Here is a 16,207-nt window from a genome sequence, read left to right on the forward strand (position 1 = left end):
TGAGCTAGAATTTGCTAGGGGGAAAAAAAAAGAAAGGTCTGACTTTCCTGTAGGTTCCAGCTGTTCCACAGTTGTAACTTCAGGAAAAGTCTGTTTGAGAACAATGATCAGGGAATTTGGCAATTGGTCATTTGGAGATGATTTTCAGAGATGAGCAGAACCAGGAGATCATTATACACGGCTACAAGACTATATGATGATTAATTCTGACAGATGTGGCTCTTTTCAAAAGTGAGATGATTCAAACCAGTTCCACTTGCTCAGTGAAGAAGAGAGCCATCTACACTCAGAGAGAGGACAGTGGGAACTGAGTGTGGACCACAACATAGCATTCTCACTGTCTCTGTTATTGTTTGCTTTTATTTTGTTTTCTTTTGTAGTTTTTTTTCTTCCTTCTTGATCTGATTTTTCTTATGCAGCAAGATAATTGTATAAAAATGTATAACATGTATTGGATTTAACATATATTTTAACATATTTAATGTATTGCACTACGTGCCATTTAGGGGAGTAGGTGGAAGGAGGGGAAAATTTGGAACAGAAAGTTTTGCAAGGGTCAGTGTTGAAAAAGTACCCATGCATATGTTTTGAAAATAAAAAGCTTTAATAAAAAAAAAACAAAGTGGCTAGATCTTGGGGGACTGTTAGTTTGTTAATGATTTCTTTCTAACATTAAGCAAAAATTTGCTGATTTCTTAGGTGATGATAGTATCAGAATGTAAGTACCATTGTATTGCTCAGAATCAAAAGGGTGAGACTGTATTTAAAGTTATGATGAAGTCTTTTGAATAAGCCTCAGATGGAGTGAATCCACCTAAACATATGCCTATCATTATGATCTATGAAGCCCACATGAGAAAGTGAAACTGGAGGCCAGGCTCTTATGTCAGAGATGTGGATATCTGAAGGCTGACTCACACACTATCTATATGGACCAACCACACATCTTCAATATTGGGGTAGAGAACATCTATGAGTCAGTAGAGTGAACTGTCATCCTCAGAGAAAAAGGAAAAGAGAACTAAGAGATTCAGCCCTCATTTCCCTCTTTTCTTCATACTGTCCTTACCAACTAATATGCCACCAGGAAGAGTTACATATTCTTCACTGGAGTGGGGCAAGACAATGGGGCAATGTATCCTGGAAAATGACAGGCAGCCATGACCTTGTGCTACTACCCTAGGGATTTCCATAAAGGATCTTGAATCCCATCTTGTTCTCTCATGCCAAAACAATGAACTATTTTTTAAAGAGTTGCTTAAACCTGGGGCAGCAAGTGATGTGGATAGAGCACCAGCCCTGAAGTCTGGAGGGCCTGAATTCAAGTATGGCCTCAGACACTTAACATTTCCCCTGCTGTATGACTCTGAGAAAGTCGTTTAATTATAGATGACTCAGGGAAAAAATTTTTTTGCATAAATTCAAAGTTCTCTTCATGTAAAATATTCTATTCTTCCCATGTGTCCTGTGCCAAAGGATAGGAAACATCTCTGCTAATCTAGAATGGAGAAACTAGAACAATCAAGCCTTTTCCAAATTAGGAAGACTAGGGATTTCCCATGCCTATTGATAAGATTAGGCCCCTATGTGGAAATATCTCCTTTCCTTATATTTTCCCACCTTTTCTCTTTGGGCCTGACTCCTATAACATAAGCTTACTTTCATTACATGGAACTTATCCTGTGGTCTGAAATTCTTATCTCCTTGGATTCCTCCTTGGATGATAGTATCTTAGAGCTATTATTTCTCTGTCTTAGTTAGACAATTACTTCAATCCTTCTGTTATTGCTGGTCTCCCCAAGTATTAATAGAATTTTGCCACCAATCCATAGCCCCATGTCCCACTGGGAAACCTCATGTTAATTTATCCTCATTTTAAGACTGTTCTCATTGTGTGACTTTCAAATTCAGTCCTTTTTCACTGTTACCAATTCAGTCCTGCTATTGATCTATCAATTTCCTGTATCTTGAAGGGGCATTACTATAGGTCCTTACCCTAGGATGGTAGGTAAGTAGCAATGAGACTAACCACCCAATCCGAGGCAATCCCCGGATTTTTTTTTTTTTAACTATATCTTTCAATAGTATTTGTACCTGATTCTTTGTTTCAGCCCATTCATGTTTGGAGCCCTTTTCTATATTAATAAAGAAATAAGAAAAATGCTTCAAAAAATAACTCATACCAAATTAACCTCATTTGCTTTTTTTTTTTTTTTTTTTTTTTGACATGGCACTAGCCTGAAAGATGAGGAGAAAGCTTTAGATAAAATCAAAAGTGAGAAAGCATAGGTGAGATGTTAGATGACAAATTAAGGACACAAAGATTTTGATGGTCCAAATTTAATAAGATTAAACTTAAGAAGAGTAAAATTCTACTTCAAGAACAACCTTTATAAATATAGTAGAGGGAAGGAATAGTTCATTTGAACTCATTTGAGTTCAACTCATTTAAAAAAGATATTTAAATTTGGGAGAGTACAAGCTCATTAAGAGTCAACTATGTAAACAGACAAAAATTTAATAATAATTTATGCCTTCATTAGGACATAATATCCAGAATTAAGGAGGAAAACAATTTTTTAAAATACAAATATGGAGAAGCTAATCTCTAGTAGCAGTTTGAAAGAAATCCGAGAATATCAGATTATGTCTAGCATAAAGCAAAATAATATGATAGATTTCCCTCCCCCCCCAAAAAAAAGCAAACTAATGACATCTAATGACATATCAAGAGCAATAGAGTATCTAGAATGAGGGCAGCAACTATGCACTATGTTGTGCATTTCAGAATATGTTTGTATTCTTCTAGATTTGTATCTTGCATATACTAGATATAAGCCAATTTTTTTCAATAAATGGATTAAGAAAACAAAAATCTAGGATAATCCCACAGCAAAAGTATAATTCATTAATCTGTTATTAAATTTGAGATTGTCAATTGAACTGCTTTCTATTGGGCGGTACACTGAAAACCAAGGGGAAGAAGAACGAACTAGATGTCTTCTGTCTCATTCTATGAGTCAATGGAAAAACTTCAAGAAAGTCTCACTGGGGTGAAAAGAGTATTCAGCCCAGCTCAGACAGACTTAGAGAAAGCCAGTGAGAGGATCTTAATCATAGCAAATCATCCTATAAGTCTATAATAAGACGTTAATCAACAGTTTACAATTTGTAAAGCCAAATAAACATCCAATATGAATAGGGAAGTTCTCTAAGGCAGAGAAAGAACTCATAAACTAAAGCTACAAATTGTTGTCAAATGACTTTTTAAAAAAGTATTTCAATGTTCTCTCCCTACATATTAAATAATAAATAGAAGTTATATAGAAACATGTTTTGGACTAATTTGAAAATGAACTTTCTAAGTTGTCCAACTTAATGAGCTATCTTGATAGTCAAGTGTTGCTCCCTGTCACAAAAATGCATTCAATTAGGGATTAGATATATAGACAATCAAAAAAATTGAGGCAAAGTACATAGATATGCACCTTTATTAAATTTGATAAAGCATTTTCAAATAAGCACATTAGAAAATATAATACCTTTTTTCCCTTGAGATAGTATCACCATATTCTGTACTTTCTTGTATCTGCTTAAACACTGTCTAAGATCTTCAATTTTTCGATCCTATGAGAAAACAAAATTCATACTTTTCAATAAAGGCTTATTAAATCTTTATAAATGAAGTATATATGTATGTATGTCTATGTGTATATATTGAATTCAGTGAATGGGCAAAAATAACTTAGGAGTTATTTTTTATTAACTTTTCTCCTTAAGAAAAGGAGAAAGAAAAAGGAACATCAGAAGAAAGAAAAAAATAGCTCATTTTGTTTCATTGAATAAAAATCGTGAATATAAAGAAGAAAAAAAATTAAAACAAGAAAAAAGAATAGGCAAGAATCAGAAAACAAATACATTAGGAACAAATAAGATAAATACAGCAAGGCCTAAGACATGATATGACCAACTCAATACTTATTCTCAAATGAAACATTATTTATTATATAGTTTTACTATATTTTAAAATAATATTTTTGATCAATCTCTCAGATAACAGGTTAGTGTATCAGACTGGAGAAACAGTCATGTTTGATGCATAAAAGTTAATGTAGCTGGAACTTTCTTTTCTTGTTCTTCAGAGAAACTCATCTGAAACTAGAAACTGATAGAGAGGGAAGGAATCTCAGTCACTAGTTCTGATTAGACTTCAAGTATGTCTTGTCATTCACTTGTACAAGAGAATAAATATTGTGACTGAAAAGGGAGACATGTGAAATGTCATCAAACAAAAAATTAATTTTGTCCATAGCTACCTTTTCCTCATTTGCTGCCATCAAGGACTCCATAGATTTTTTCATTTTCTGTACTTCAATATCTGAAAACAGACAATACCCCAAGAGTGAATCTAGGTCTCCTATTATAACATAGAAGGATTGTTGACAAATAGGACACATATAATTTCTTTGGCTTTCTGATTAAATTTAAATGTTTTAATATAAACTTATTAAATGATTCTTCTTACTTACAAAAACTGAATTTAAAAAATGTGTACACACTATGTGAAACATAATCTGAAAAGTCAAAAATAAATACATTCAACCTCAACTTCTGCCTCTCCCAAAACATGAGAGCTACAAATATTTACCCAGAAGAATTAAAACAAACTTCAAATACAATGAACTTGGTTTTTTATCCCCCCAGAAAGCAAAGCCATCTATTAACAGGCAATGGTTGAAGGTGGTGAATTGTGTACAGAATGAAGAGCTACTGATGTTTAGTCATAACCATTACAAATATAGAAATGACAATGGTGCAGTGGTAGAGGTGAATATTGAAATAAACACATGCTGAAGGATGACTTCTTGAAAAGGTGAGCTAATATTAATGTTTCATAGAAAGAGATAATAAGTACTTTGCTTCATCTATAAACTTTCAGACTATTTAAATAGTTTTTAAAGAATAAGGATCAAAGTAAATGGGACAGATATTTATAGCACCCCATATTTCCATCCAAGTTTGTCATAGATAGGTAGATAGCATTTTAAGGTTTTCAAAATCCTTTCTCTCTGTAACAGTCCAATAATGTAGATTGTAGGAGGGTGTCAGGGGATCTTAACCTTTGATTTCATTGGTACTAGCATGGAAAATCCCTCCACCAATACAAACTAGCAAGTGTTCTGTAACTCATTTACCTGAGGCATTGAGAAGGTGAATGCCTTGTCCATGACTTCCTGACTCTATAATTATCTTTTTAACCTGGTGCTTCTCATGAGATAAAAGGACAAGTTTTATTAGCTCCATTTTATAGGTGACTTAGCTCCAGTAACACAGTGTCAGAGCTAGGCTCTGAATCTTGTTTTTTTGATTCTCATGGTAGTACTTTTTCTAGTTTATCATTCTGTCAGTAGGAATATGATGTAATGAATGGAGAGCCAACTGTGTAGTCAGGGACACCTAGATCCAAGTCCTACCTGTGACCCATACTGGCTATGTGACCTTGAGTAACTCATGTAACCTCTCAGTGCTCTGGACAGCCAAGACTGAGCATCAACTTAAATTAGTGGAGGCTCTTAATCTGGGAGTTTCCTATGCTAATGACATTTCAGGTTCAGTTTTCATTCAGTCCATAACTTTATACTTACCATTCTCCCTTCATTTTAAGCAGTTTTCCTTATACATAATAGTATTTAAAGGAAGATTTTTTTTGGGTCTAATTATGGTCAAGATTAGTAAAAGAGATAGGATATAAGTACTTACAAAGCTTTCTTTTTCAAACTTTTTTTTCTTTTTTTTTTATTAATTATTTTTCTTTTTCCTTTTTTTTTATTATAACTTTTTATTGACAGTACATATGCATGGGTAATTTTTTACAACATTATCCCTTGCACTCACTTCTGTTTCGATTTTTCCTTTCCCTCCCTCCACCCCCTCCCCTAGATAGCAGGCAGTCTTCTACATGTTAAATATGTTATAGTATATCCTAGATACAATATATGTGTGTAGAATGAACAGTTCTACAACTGTTCTTCCTGTGCAACAATGCACAGGAAGAACTGGATTCAGAAGGTAAAAATGGGAAGAAAAACAAAAATGTAACAGTTTACGCTCATTTCCCAGTATTCCTTCTCTGTGTATAGCTGATCCAGACATTAAATTTTAAAATCAAGTATACTTTGCTATCTAAAGAGGAGTTCCAGTACCAGAGTTCTGGGTTTTAAGGTAGAACACCTGAGAACCAACAAGCTCTTTGGACTTCAGTTTCCTCCTCTATAAAACAGGCCTAATAATGTATTATGTAAACCTTAAAATGTTATATAAATGAATTATTATAAACTTTAGTAAAAAGATGGAACTCTTTGCATCTCAATTCCACAAGAATTAAGTAAGTCCTCTCTTATACACTACTCTGTAGTGTAATAAAGCCCAAATGAAACATGGAAGTGGGAGCGTCTCCTAGAAGAAGTACCAATTGAAGATGTTTTTCCTCTTACACTACTATGGTGGTGGCTCACTGTGAATTGTACACTCTTGGGGCCAGAACAAAAAAGATGAGCTTGAATGTACACAAAGATTCTCAACCCTCCAATTTGTCTGTTTATAACACAGAAAGCTTATTGATGAAGCAATTTGACAAGTTTGGTAAAAGCAACATTTTAATACACATGCAAAGTTACATGGATTGCACTTCTGAAATGGTAAATGTTGATATAAAGATTCCAAAAACCTTACTTTTTTCTTTGAGCTTCTTTTTACAGTTTTCATCTGTGCAGGAAAACCCAGTGAATTAGAAGTTAGCTTAAGTTAATAATAAGAAATTATATTTTTAGCCTTTTCTATTTTGTGATCATTACCAGGTTCTGGGGAGTACCAAAAACATGACACCAAATTCAATCAAACTACTAACTCACAGGTCTGTTCCATGTCAGCCCTTTAATCCTGCTGTAGCCAAAATACCACTAGTAAAAATGGAATCTTGGAATCAAGAGTTCTGGATCTTCCACTAACTTGTTTCCTCATCTATATGATGAAAAGGTTCTTTGACAAAACACCTAAGATTACAACATTCTATGATTTTGTAACTCTCAGAACTGGGATAAACACTGAATAAATACGTGTGTGTGTGTGTGTGTGTGTGTGTGTGTGTGTGTGTGTGTGTGTGTATCCCTTAGATACCTTCAACAAGTCACAATACAAACTATAGTAAATTGTTATTTTATAAGCAAAGTTGGGAAATGAGATGGTTTGATTAACTCAATATTCCACTTGCTAATTCCTATTGAAAATACATGTGCACTAATAACTATCAAAGAACAGGTTCCAGTGTTTAATTTGGAAAGTATCATTTTGTTCAAAGATCTCCTTTTCTGAGTCAAGCTGGTTCTACCATGCCAGGCTATCCTCAATCAGGCAGAAGTACATCACAAAGTTACCAAGAAAAAGGAAGAATATATTTTCCCTTTTTCCAAAAGACAGAAAAAAATTCTGTACCCTTCCTCTAGTCTTATTCTGCATGCAGTGAAGAACGTTCTGCAATCTTAGGAACAATTATGGTGTGTAATTTATGGTCTCTTATTCTTCCACACTGTTTTGTATTATTTATGTACCAATTATAGGAATTTCCTAGTTCAATTATTCTAGGAAGAAAATACACAATTTGCTGAAATAAAGTGAACTACTAAGCGAAGCAACTATTTTACCTGAAATCTTTATGTTAGATAGGGGGACACTGGAGTCAGCTCACACTGTTTAATGAAAACCAATTGTTAAATCTGCAGTGTTAGCATGTAAACCTCAGAAACTGGCAAATGCTAAAAATTTATTATTGTTTTATATAAACATATATATTTTTTGGGGGGTGACAATTTCCTAATATTAAAAATATTGATGGAAAAATGTTAATAATGCAAATTAAACTTAAGTATGTTGTAGGTACTTTTTTGCCCCCAAGAAGAGTCAGTTATTAAACATTTTCTGTTTAGGACAGAATCATGAGCTCTGAAGGTCTCATCTAGCCTCCATTTTGAAAGTTTTCATTCTTACCTCTATCGATCACTTCAATTCCTTCTCCTTTCATTTTGCAAACCAGTTTTTCTTGTAATCTTTTTACTTCAGATTCTTTTTCTTCCAGCTGTTCTTTTAAAGATGTAAGTTCATCCTAAATAAAATATAGAATAACTTGGTTAAAAATACTTTTGTTCTAGAGATCTTTAAACATATGTATCACATCATTTTAACATTATTTTCAAATGAAAACTTTCCAAGAACTTAGAATCAATACTCAAAAATCAAACAAATGTATGACAGACCAATTAAAGCACAACCAATTAATGATAATATAGCTATAATTCTATCAAATGATATCAAAGAATAGGCTACCAAATGGAAGAGAGAAAAAATGAAAGTGATAGATCAAGCCTCTCCAAAGTTTGAATATTATACTGAATAATGGCTTGTTTATTTTTGGCTGAAAAAAATTATTTTTGGTAACAAAAGATAAGTGATTTGCATGTTTTAAGTAAAGAAAGCAAAATATAATGGACAAACGCTAATTACATGCCATTTCAATAAAATAAGAGAGCATTCATACTCATATGAAATTTGGAAATTCACATATCAGGTCAGCTTTCATCAGAATATGAGACTAGCTAATATTCAGAACTAAAATAAAAAATAAAAGCCAACATAACAAAGGAGAAAAAGTAGATAATGGGGATAGAACAATGCATATGTCTTCAAATTTCTTTGATTTATTGATCAATTTTGCTGATTTTACCCCTTTACTTCTTTTCCTTTCTTTTTTGTCTCTCTTAAAAAATATTCTTTGTTACACTGGAAGAAATTTAGGCTATGTAAAAAACGTATGTATTTTTAAAAAGAAAAAGTGGTTAAAATAATAGCTGGCACTTAGCAAGTAATCAGTTTTCAAGCTTAACATCAATTTCTTGATTTCCCCCCCTTTGTTCAGCATTTTGGGGAGAAACTCTTAAACAGGACTCCATTAATTCTAAGATTTTTAAAAATTAAATTCAGAAAATGAAGTTTAAATTACACTAAGAAACATAAACCTTTGCTTCATCCATCATTTTTAAAAAAATCCTCTTGATAGAAAATGCCTTTCTCAGCATTAATTTATATGTAAAGTGACATTTCCCAAATAACCAAGATAAAGAAGATATCTGGAGCCCCCAAGGAAAGCTCCATTTAAAAAACATTTTTTTTAAAATTTTTATTAAAGGCAATAGAAGGAGCAGAGGAAAAATATTTAAAATACAGTGGAAGGGAAAGTAATGCCATTCCCTCTGTGGTAAATAATAGTTATGCCAGACCAGAAAACATCTAACATCTCCCTCATAGAATTTCTACAAGTTGCACAGATAGTGGAAATCAATACATTTACTGTGAAAATGAAATGAATTTTTTAGGAAAGTAAAATTGTGTGACCATTCTACTTTCTATTAACAAGTAGAAAGTTAGGTCTAATTCAAGTTTAAGTTAGATTTAACCTAGAGATTTCCATTTTCCTCCTTCCATCCCTCTTCTCTCCCCCAAATCTCTTCACTTATGTGTTGTTACCTTAATTTTTATTACAATACTTTTCTGAAAAAAGTAGGATATGATCATGCTTCAGAATATTTTAAGAAGTGGCTTATGACTTCAAAAATAATCAGGCTATATGACACACGCAAAAACACGTGAAGAGAGCATGCCAGTCACATGGAGACATTAACACAGTTTAACAAGAAACACAAAAGTTCAACCATCCATTATCTACTCCACCTTTAATGAATGACATTTTTGTTCCAGCCGCTGCTTTTCATACTGCATCTGCCCAACCTTGATTTTCATGCTAGAAAGTTTGGCCATTAAAGACTGGTAACAGAGATAGAGCAGTGAAAGAAAACTAAAGATAGAAAAAAACAAAGCTGAATAGCTAAGAGAAGAGAATCAGTTTAAAAGTAAGTTAGATAATCAGAAAAATGACAAGTTAAGATTTTTATGACAAATCAGATTCTGGTTTTCCTTCAGGGCAAAAGGGGGAGCTTTAGGAGGTTCCCAATTGAGGGAACTCTTTTTTTCATATACATTATTCTTCATCACCCACATTTTTATATTCCTAGGAAAAGGTGATTACACATTTTAGGACTGTGTTCTATTAGGAAGAATCACTTACTTTGGTGGATTTAAGCTTTTTTTCATATTGAAGTCTCTCACTGTCCATTTCACCAATTCTTAATCTCAAATCATTAATTTCCTGCAGTAAGCCCTGTATTTAAAAAAAAAAAAAGTGATAAAGGAAAAGTTATCAACAAAGAAAGGAAGAAAAGGAAGGCCAAAAGTGGGAGACCTTTGAACAAGGTAGAAAGAGAACAAAGAACAAATGCTTTTCTTAATTCATTTTTGGATTTGCCTTGAAATTCTGACTCTTGTTGAATTGGGATTTGAACCTTGGTCCTCTGTATCCAAATTTAGAACTCTTTCCATAATACCATACTTTTTAAAAAAAATTGGCAGTTATATTAAGAAGGATGGAAGGAAGAAAGGAAGGATGATGGGGGAAGGAAGGGAGAGGGAAGGACAAGTACATGTGAAGGGAAGTACAAGTGACATGTAGCTAGAAATTTAAGGGATAAAGTCCAGAAAAACAAAACAAAATAGAAACAAAAACAAGAATATAAAGTGCCTATAAATAATTCAGCTATGTTAAAATTAACTGAATATATTATTTGTGAAGCTTACAACTATTTTAATAGCTTCTTGATTTCACCTCTTCACAGATGTACTCCTTCTGGGAGAAACCTCAGAAAATTAGACCATGTTGTATCTACTGTTGATCCTTAATAGTTACAGGTTTCTTAAATTTTACCAATTAGATCAAAAAATTAAGCAAAAACCAGCTTCTTGAACTTTTGAATAATATTTGATTTGTAAGGTTTTGAAGGTAGCATATGGTTCTAGAATACCAGTTGCTGTTATAAGCTAGATTTTCATTCACCTCTTAGTCACAAATTGTTCTATAGTACTGAGTTCATAACTTATACCAGTCATATGATAAGAAGGAAAACAGGCTAATTAAAAGAGATTTCCATCAATTAAAAAATGTCTTACCAACCTTATTAAATTAATAAAATATAAAAGATCAGTGCAGGGTTATTGCTTCCTTTGTCAAGTACTTATAGATAACAAATGAATATATTCCCATCTAGTCTTTCACTATTAATAACAAAAGTAAGATTCAAAAGGTGCTGTCTTCTGTGGTAGACTAACTTGACAAGATGGAGATAGATGAAATCTTCTCTAGTCATTATGGATCTGGTAATTAAGATACAACTTTACTAAGAGGGAACACATAGATGGTCTATTTAACATTCCAGTTAGTAATGATCATTAGTAGACAAAGGAAAAGAATGTCGAGTCTTTAGAAATTAGAATGTCGGGGGTGGGAGCAAGTATCCTAGATCTATTCTCTTGTAGAGACCATACGTGGAGGTGCTAATTTTCTCGGTGGAGGGTGTGAAGATCAGACATTTATAGATCTGCTGGATACTGTTAAGTCAGATATCACAGTGGACTGTATTCAGATTAGCCATAGAATTCTTAAAAAGGTAAGTGGTGGGGGCAGCTAGATGGCACAGTAGATAGAGCACTGGTCCTGAAGTGAGGACTTGAGTTCAAAGCTGACCTTAATACTTCCTAGCTATGTGAGCCTGGACAAATCATTTAACCCCAATTGCCTCAGCCCCCCAAAAAAAAAAAGAAAGAAAGAAAGAAAGAAAGGTGAGTTTGGGAGGAATCACTCCTCTATGGAGTTAAATTAAAACAATTGCACAGAAAAATAGGGAGGACAATCCATGCTCTCATTCCATACTATTTTAATAAAGCAGTGGTGCCATGTGAAATTACTACCCTCATGGCAGATATAAAAGACATTGTGGAATGAGAGTTGGTATGTAAGAAATTAAAGATGGTTACCCTTAATGCTTCCATACTCCCTGATATGGTAGTAGTGGTTAGGATAACATATTCATCAGTTTACTGAGTCACTGACTTAGTGAATGACCAATTTTTTTCCATCCCAGTATCTAGGGATGTCAAGAACAATTCTTTTTAATATGGAAAAGCACTTAATATACTTTTATTTGTTCTTCAGTTGTTTCAGTCATGTCCAACTCTTTGTGACCCCAATTGATGTTTTCTTGGCAAAAATATTAGTCTACCATTTTCTTTTCCAGCTCAGTTTATAGATGTATAACCATAGCAAATGGGGTTAAATGACTTGCCATAGGTTACACAGCTAATAAATGTCTGAAGTCATATTTGAATTCATGAAGATACATCTTCCTGACTGTAAGCTCAATATTTGGTCCACTGTGCCACCAAGCTACCTTCAATATGCTTTTATAGAATGCTTCTGAGTTCTCCCGCATGTTGTTATAATGTTGTCTTTTGTGATTTGGAGAACTCATACTATAGTTTTCTCTCAATATACTACTGATGATGAAATGATGATGATTTTCATTGTATTGGCTGGAAATTCTTCTGAGCCTACCTACTGTTATGTAGGCAGTTGTCTCCTATTGCCACTTTCACAAATAGAAGAGATCACTAGACAGAGAAGCCTTCAAGATCAGAACTATTTGGGAGAATCTAGTGACATAGGCACATTCAGTCTATGCCCAATATGATATATGATGTGGTTAGTAGATGAATGCTCAGCTAGACTGCTGGGTTGGAGGACCCATATTAGTTATCTGGCATCCTTTTACCATGATTTATAAATACAAACATCAGGATCTGAACATTTCAGACACCACCTAGCTCTGCCTATTATAACTCTACTGATCCAACACCATGCTTAACAAATGAGTCTCTAAGGAATGAAGTATCTGAGCAATCCACACAGTGGAATGAACTTTGGGCTGCTTAGCCCTTTACACATGGGAAAAGAGCAAATCAACATTTACAGGGACTCCTAGGTCATTGCTATGAGCCTTGCTCAGTGGTAAAGACCTGAACCCTTCTTAAGGGCCTACAGGACCAGGGGTAGAACTTCGCCCATGTTAGTGGGCCATATTAGTGGTTCCCCAGTGCCCAGATTGTCCTGGCAGAATGAAATAATGCTGTGAACAAACTCGTCCACGCCATTTGTTTCTCTCATTGGGAGCATTTTCACTCTGGCCACAGAGACAGGGATGTTAAGCACCCCTAGACACAGGATCATATTATCCCTTTTTCTCTAATGAAGTGATAGCCAGTGCTTTTAACTGTTCAGTTACTGTCACATTCCCCACAGAATTCACATTGCCCAAGAATAGTTATAGTTTGCATTTTATCTTCTCTGACAAATGCCAATGACATTTTTTCAGGGAACTGTGACTGCTTGACCTACCATGTCCATGATTACTGCAGATGCACAGATACCCCCTCTTACTGTCATCTTACTTCTGTTTCTTCTGATCAAGGCATGGCTCCCATAATATCATTTTGCACTTATTTTCATTTGGCCTTCAGGATACAGGTTTGACTGAGCACTGGAAGGGACACTTGTTGGTTGGCTCTAATCTTTGCCAAATGGACTGACTGCCTTTTGAAGGCTGTGTCTGATCTTATTCACCATCAATTTACTAGGTGACTGTCCTGCTCAGTTTTTTTATATAAAATTTAAATTGTTATTTATTGAGCATCTACTCTATGTGCCAGGAACAATGCTAAGCAATGGGGCTGTAAAGAAAGGCAAAAATAGATCTTGCTGTCAAGGAGTCCATCTTCTAATGAGGGAAAAAGTATTCAAACAACTATGATATATATGGGGGAAATAGTTTGTAATCTCAGAGGCAGGGTATTAGGCTGTGAGGGCAATGGAGAATACTTGGAAATGTTGAGATTTTAGCTGAGAATTGAACAAAACTAAGAGTGAAAATTCTAAACATGGAGGACAAGCAAGGAAGTCAATGATCCTGGCTTGTGTAATACATAAAAGAAGGTAAAGGAGAAGTTGAAAAGGTAAAGGCTTTAACTATAAAAGGCTTAGATGGTGAGGTGGATTCCAAAAACAACTCTCCAACCAAAGCAGATATGAATTTTGCTGACTTGTTTTTGTCATTTGTTCTTATTGGTTGGCTTGTTAGTTTTTTTAATCACCCTTTTTATATTTCTACTCTCTTTTTGGAATCTGTCATGCAAAATTTCATTGTATTATGATGCTGCATTGCTCCATGCAACTTTTTGCGATAAAACAATTCTCTGAATGTCGAGAATATGTTGTTTGTACTGTTTTGATTTTTAACTTGACAAAATTAGAATTTCATGCAATAAAAAAATGTACTGGACGCATTTAGCAGGATTTATACTTTTAACCTGAAAAAGATCAACAGGGGGACTTTATGGAAATATGGTATTTAGCTTTTTATTGGGGACTTTTTGGGTTTGGGGAGTAATAGGGTGCCAATGAAATTTACTGAATAAAGGGAAAAGTAACATGCTCAGACTAGACCTTACAGGAGATTCCTTTGGCTTCTAAGTGGAAGATAGAATAAAACAGGGAAAAATAAGACAGGGAAATCAATCAGCTATGTACTACTAATCACTACAACTCCAGTATAGTTTTAGGAGAGAAAAATTTTGTCCCTAACTTGTATTTCCTTAGGAGTTGTAAAGCACCAAAAGCAGACACCTTACTCTTAAAGAAATGGAAAATGCTTCTCCTAACATCATTTTTCCCTTCCCCCTGTATGATTTTGGGAAATTACTTTGCTGAAAACCTAAGAGGGCTTAGAAGTGAAGGGAGAGATTGGGGACTCTGATGACACAGAAGAAGTAAAAGTGAACAGCATACCTGAATAAAGGAGAAATGATAAACAGGGAAAGGTTTTGCTTAAGTGACCTTTCTACACAGTTCAGAGGTAAAAATTTAAAAGTGGGCAGTGGGACCTCCAGAGAAACTTGGAAATTACTAAAATACAGATTAGAAAATTTGGTTCCATTTACTTAATTCCATTTACACAACCTTACAAAGGAGAGGTTACCACCAAGGAACAGAAAACTCAAAATATGTAGCAGAAATGGGAAGGAAGATATCTCATGTTGAAGCAAAAGTTACAAGTAAAAGCATTATAAACCCTTAGCTTCTATTTCCAAATATATTTTTGCAGATGTTTTGGAAAAGGGGACTGCCTTGTTTCCCACATTCCTCCTTTTAGTAACTGGTTGAACATTCCTGGCTGCTTAATCTCCCAACTACTTCATAAAGGTTCTGACAAAATTACCAGAGGTCAAATAATTCAAGAAAGTTGACTTGTAATATATACTATATCCTTAAACAAGTAGTTAATTATTATAATTATCAAGGCCAAGCTTCAATTACATCTGTAAACCAATCTCTCTCTCTCTCTTTCACACACACAGGTCTATTCTGAAAAGAGCACTTTCAAAAGCAAGTTGTTTCCATGGAAAAAGAATCTACTTTTCAAAGAATATCTGCTCTTTGAGAGTAGGAACTGTATGATTTCTTTGTATCCCTACACCCCTAGCACAGGGAATGACAGTGGCTTAATAAATGCTTACTTCAGGATTGATTTCATAAAAACTCACCTAACTGCCTCTCTAAAAAGGAAGGAAGGAAGGAAGGAAGGAAGGAAGGAAGGAAGGAAGGAAGGAAGGAAGGAAGGAAGGAAGGAAGGAAGGAAGGAAGGAAGGAAGGAAGGAAGGAAGGAAGGAAGGAAGGAAGGAAGGAAGGAAGGAAGGAAGGAAGGAAGGAAGGAGGAAGGAAGGAAGGAAGGAAGGAAGGAAGGAAGGAAGGAAGGAAGGAAGGAAGGAAGGAAGGAAGGAAGGAAGGAAGGAAGGAAGGAAGGAAGGAGGAAGGAAGGAAGGAAGGAAGGAAGGAAGGAAGGAAGGAAGGAAGGAAGGAAGGAAGGAAGGAAGGAAGGAAGGAAGGAAGGAAGGAAGGAAGGAAGGAAGGAAGGAAGGAAGGAAGGAAGGAAGGAAGGAAGGAAGGAAGGAAGGAAGGAAGGAAGGAAGGAAGGAAGGAAGGAAGGAAGGAAGGAAGGAAGGAGGAAGGAAGGAAGGAAGGAAGGAAGGAAGGAAGGAAGGAAGGAAGGAAGGAAGGAAGGAAGGAAGGAAGGAAGGAAGGAAGGAAGGAAGGAAGGAAGGAGGAAGGAAGGAAGGAAGGAAGGAAGGAAGGGAAGGAAGGAAGGAAGGAAGGAAGGAA

General features: G+C 34.8%; 1 protein-coding gene and 1 long non-coding RNA gene across 6 annotated transcripts in view; one reads left to right on the top strand and one right to left on the bottom strand.

Moving 5' to 3' along the window:
• PPFIBP1 (PPFIA binding protein 1) overlaps positions 1 to 16,207 on the bottom strand; it is a 218,261-nt gene that overhangs the window by 31,837 nt on the left and 170,217 nt on the right. For 3 of the 5 annotated variants that reach the window (XM_074270675.1, XM_074270671.1, XM_074270672.1), the window contains 5 exons: positions 10,175 to 10,267; positions 8,044 to 8,158; positions 6,733 to 6,765; positions 4,317 to 4,378; positions 3,543 to 3,627 (listed from right to left, as the gene is read on the bottom strand). In XM_074270675.1, the coding sequence (XP_074126776.1) occupies positions 3,543 to 3,627; positions 4,317 to 4,378; positions 6,733 to 6,765; positions 8,044 to 8,158; positions 10,175 to 10,267 (388 nt within the window). The remainder of the gene's footprint in view (positions 1 to 3,542; positions 3,628 to 4,316; positions 4,379 to 6,732; positions 6,766 to 8,043; positions 8,159 to 10,174; positions 10,268 to 16,207) is intronic. The other 2 variants (XM_074270676.1, XM_074270673.1) reach the window with 1 other exon arrangement.
• LOC141544462 (uncharacterized) lies at positions 5,803 to 11,783 on the top strand. The gene is made up of 2 exons (XR_012482608.1): positions 5,803 to 7,129; positions 11,512 to 11,783. It is a non-coding gene; the product is annotated as an uncharacterized LOC141544462 (long non-coding RNA).

The sequence above is a fragment of the Sminthopsis crassicaudata genome, chromosome 5, assembly GCF_048593235.1.
Source record: "Sminthopsis crassicaudata isolate SCR6 chromosome 5, ASM4859323v1, whole genome shotgun sequence".
Taxonomy (NCBI): domain Eukaryota; kingdom Metazoa; phylum Chordata; class Mammalia; order Dasyuromorphia; family Dasyuridae; genus Sminthopsis; species Sminthopsis crassicaudata.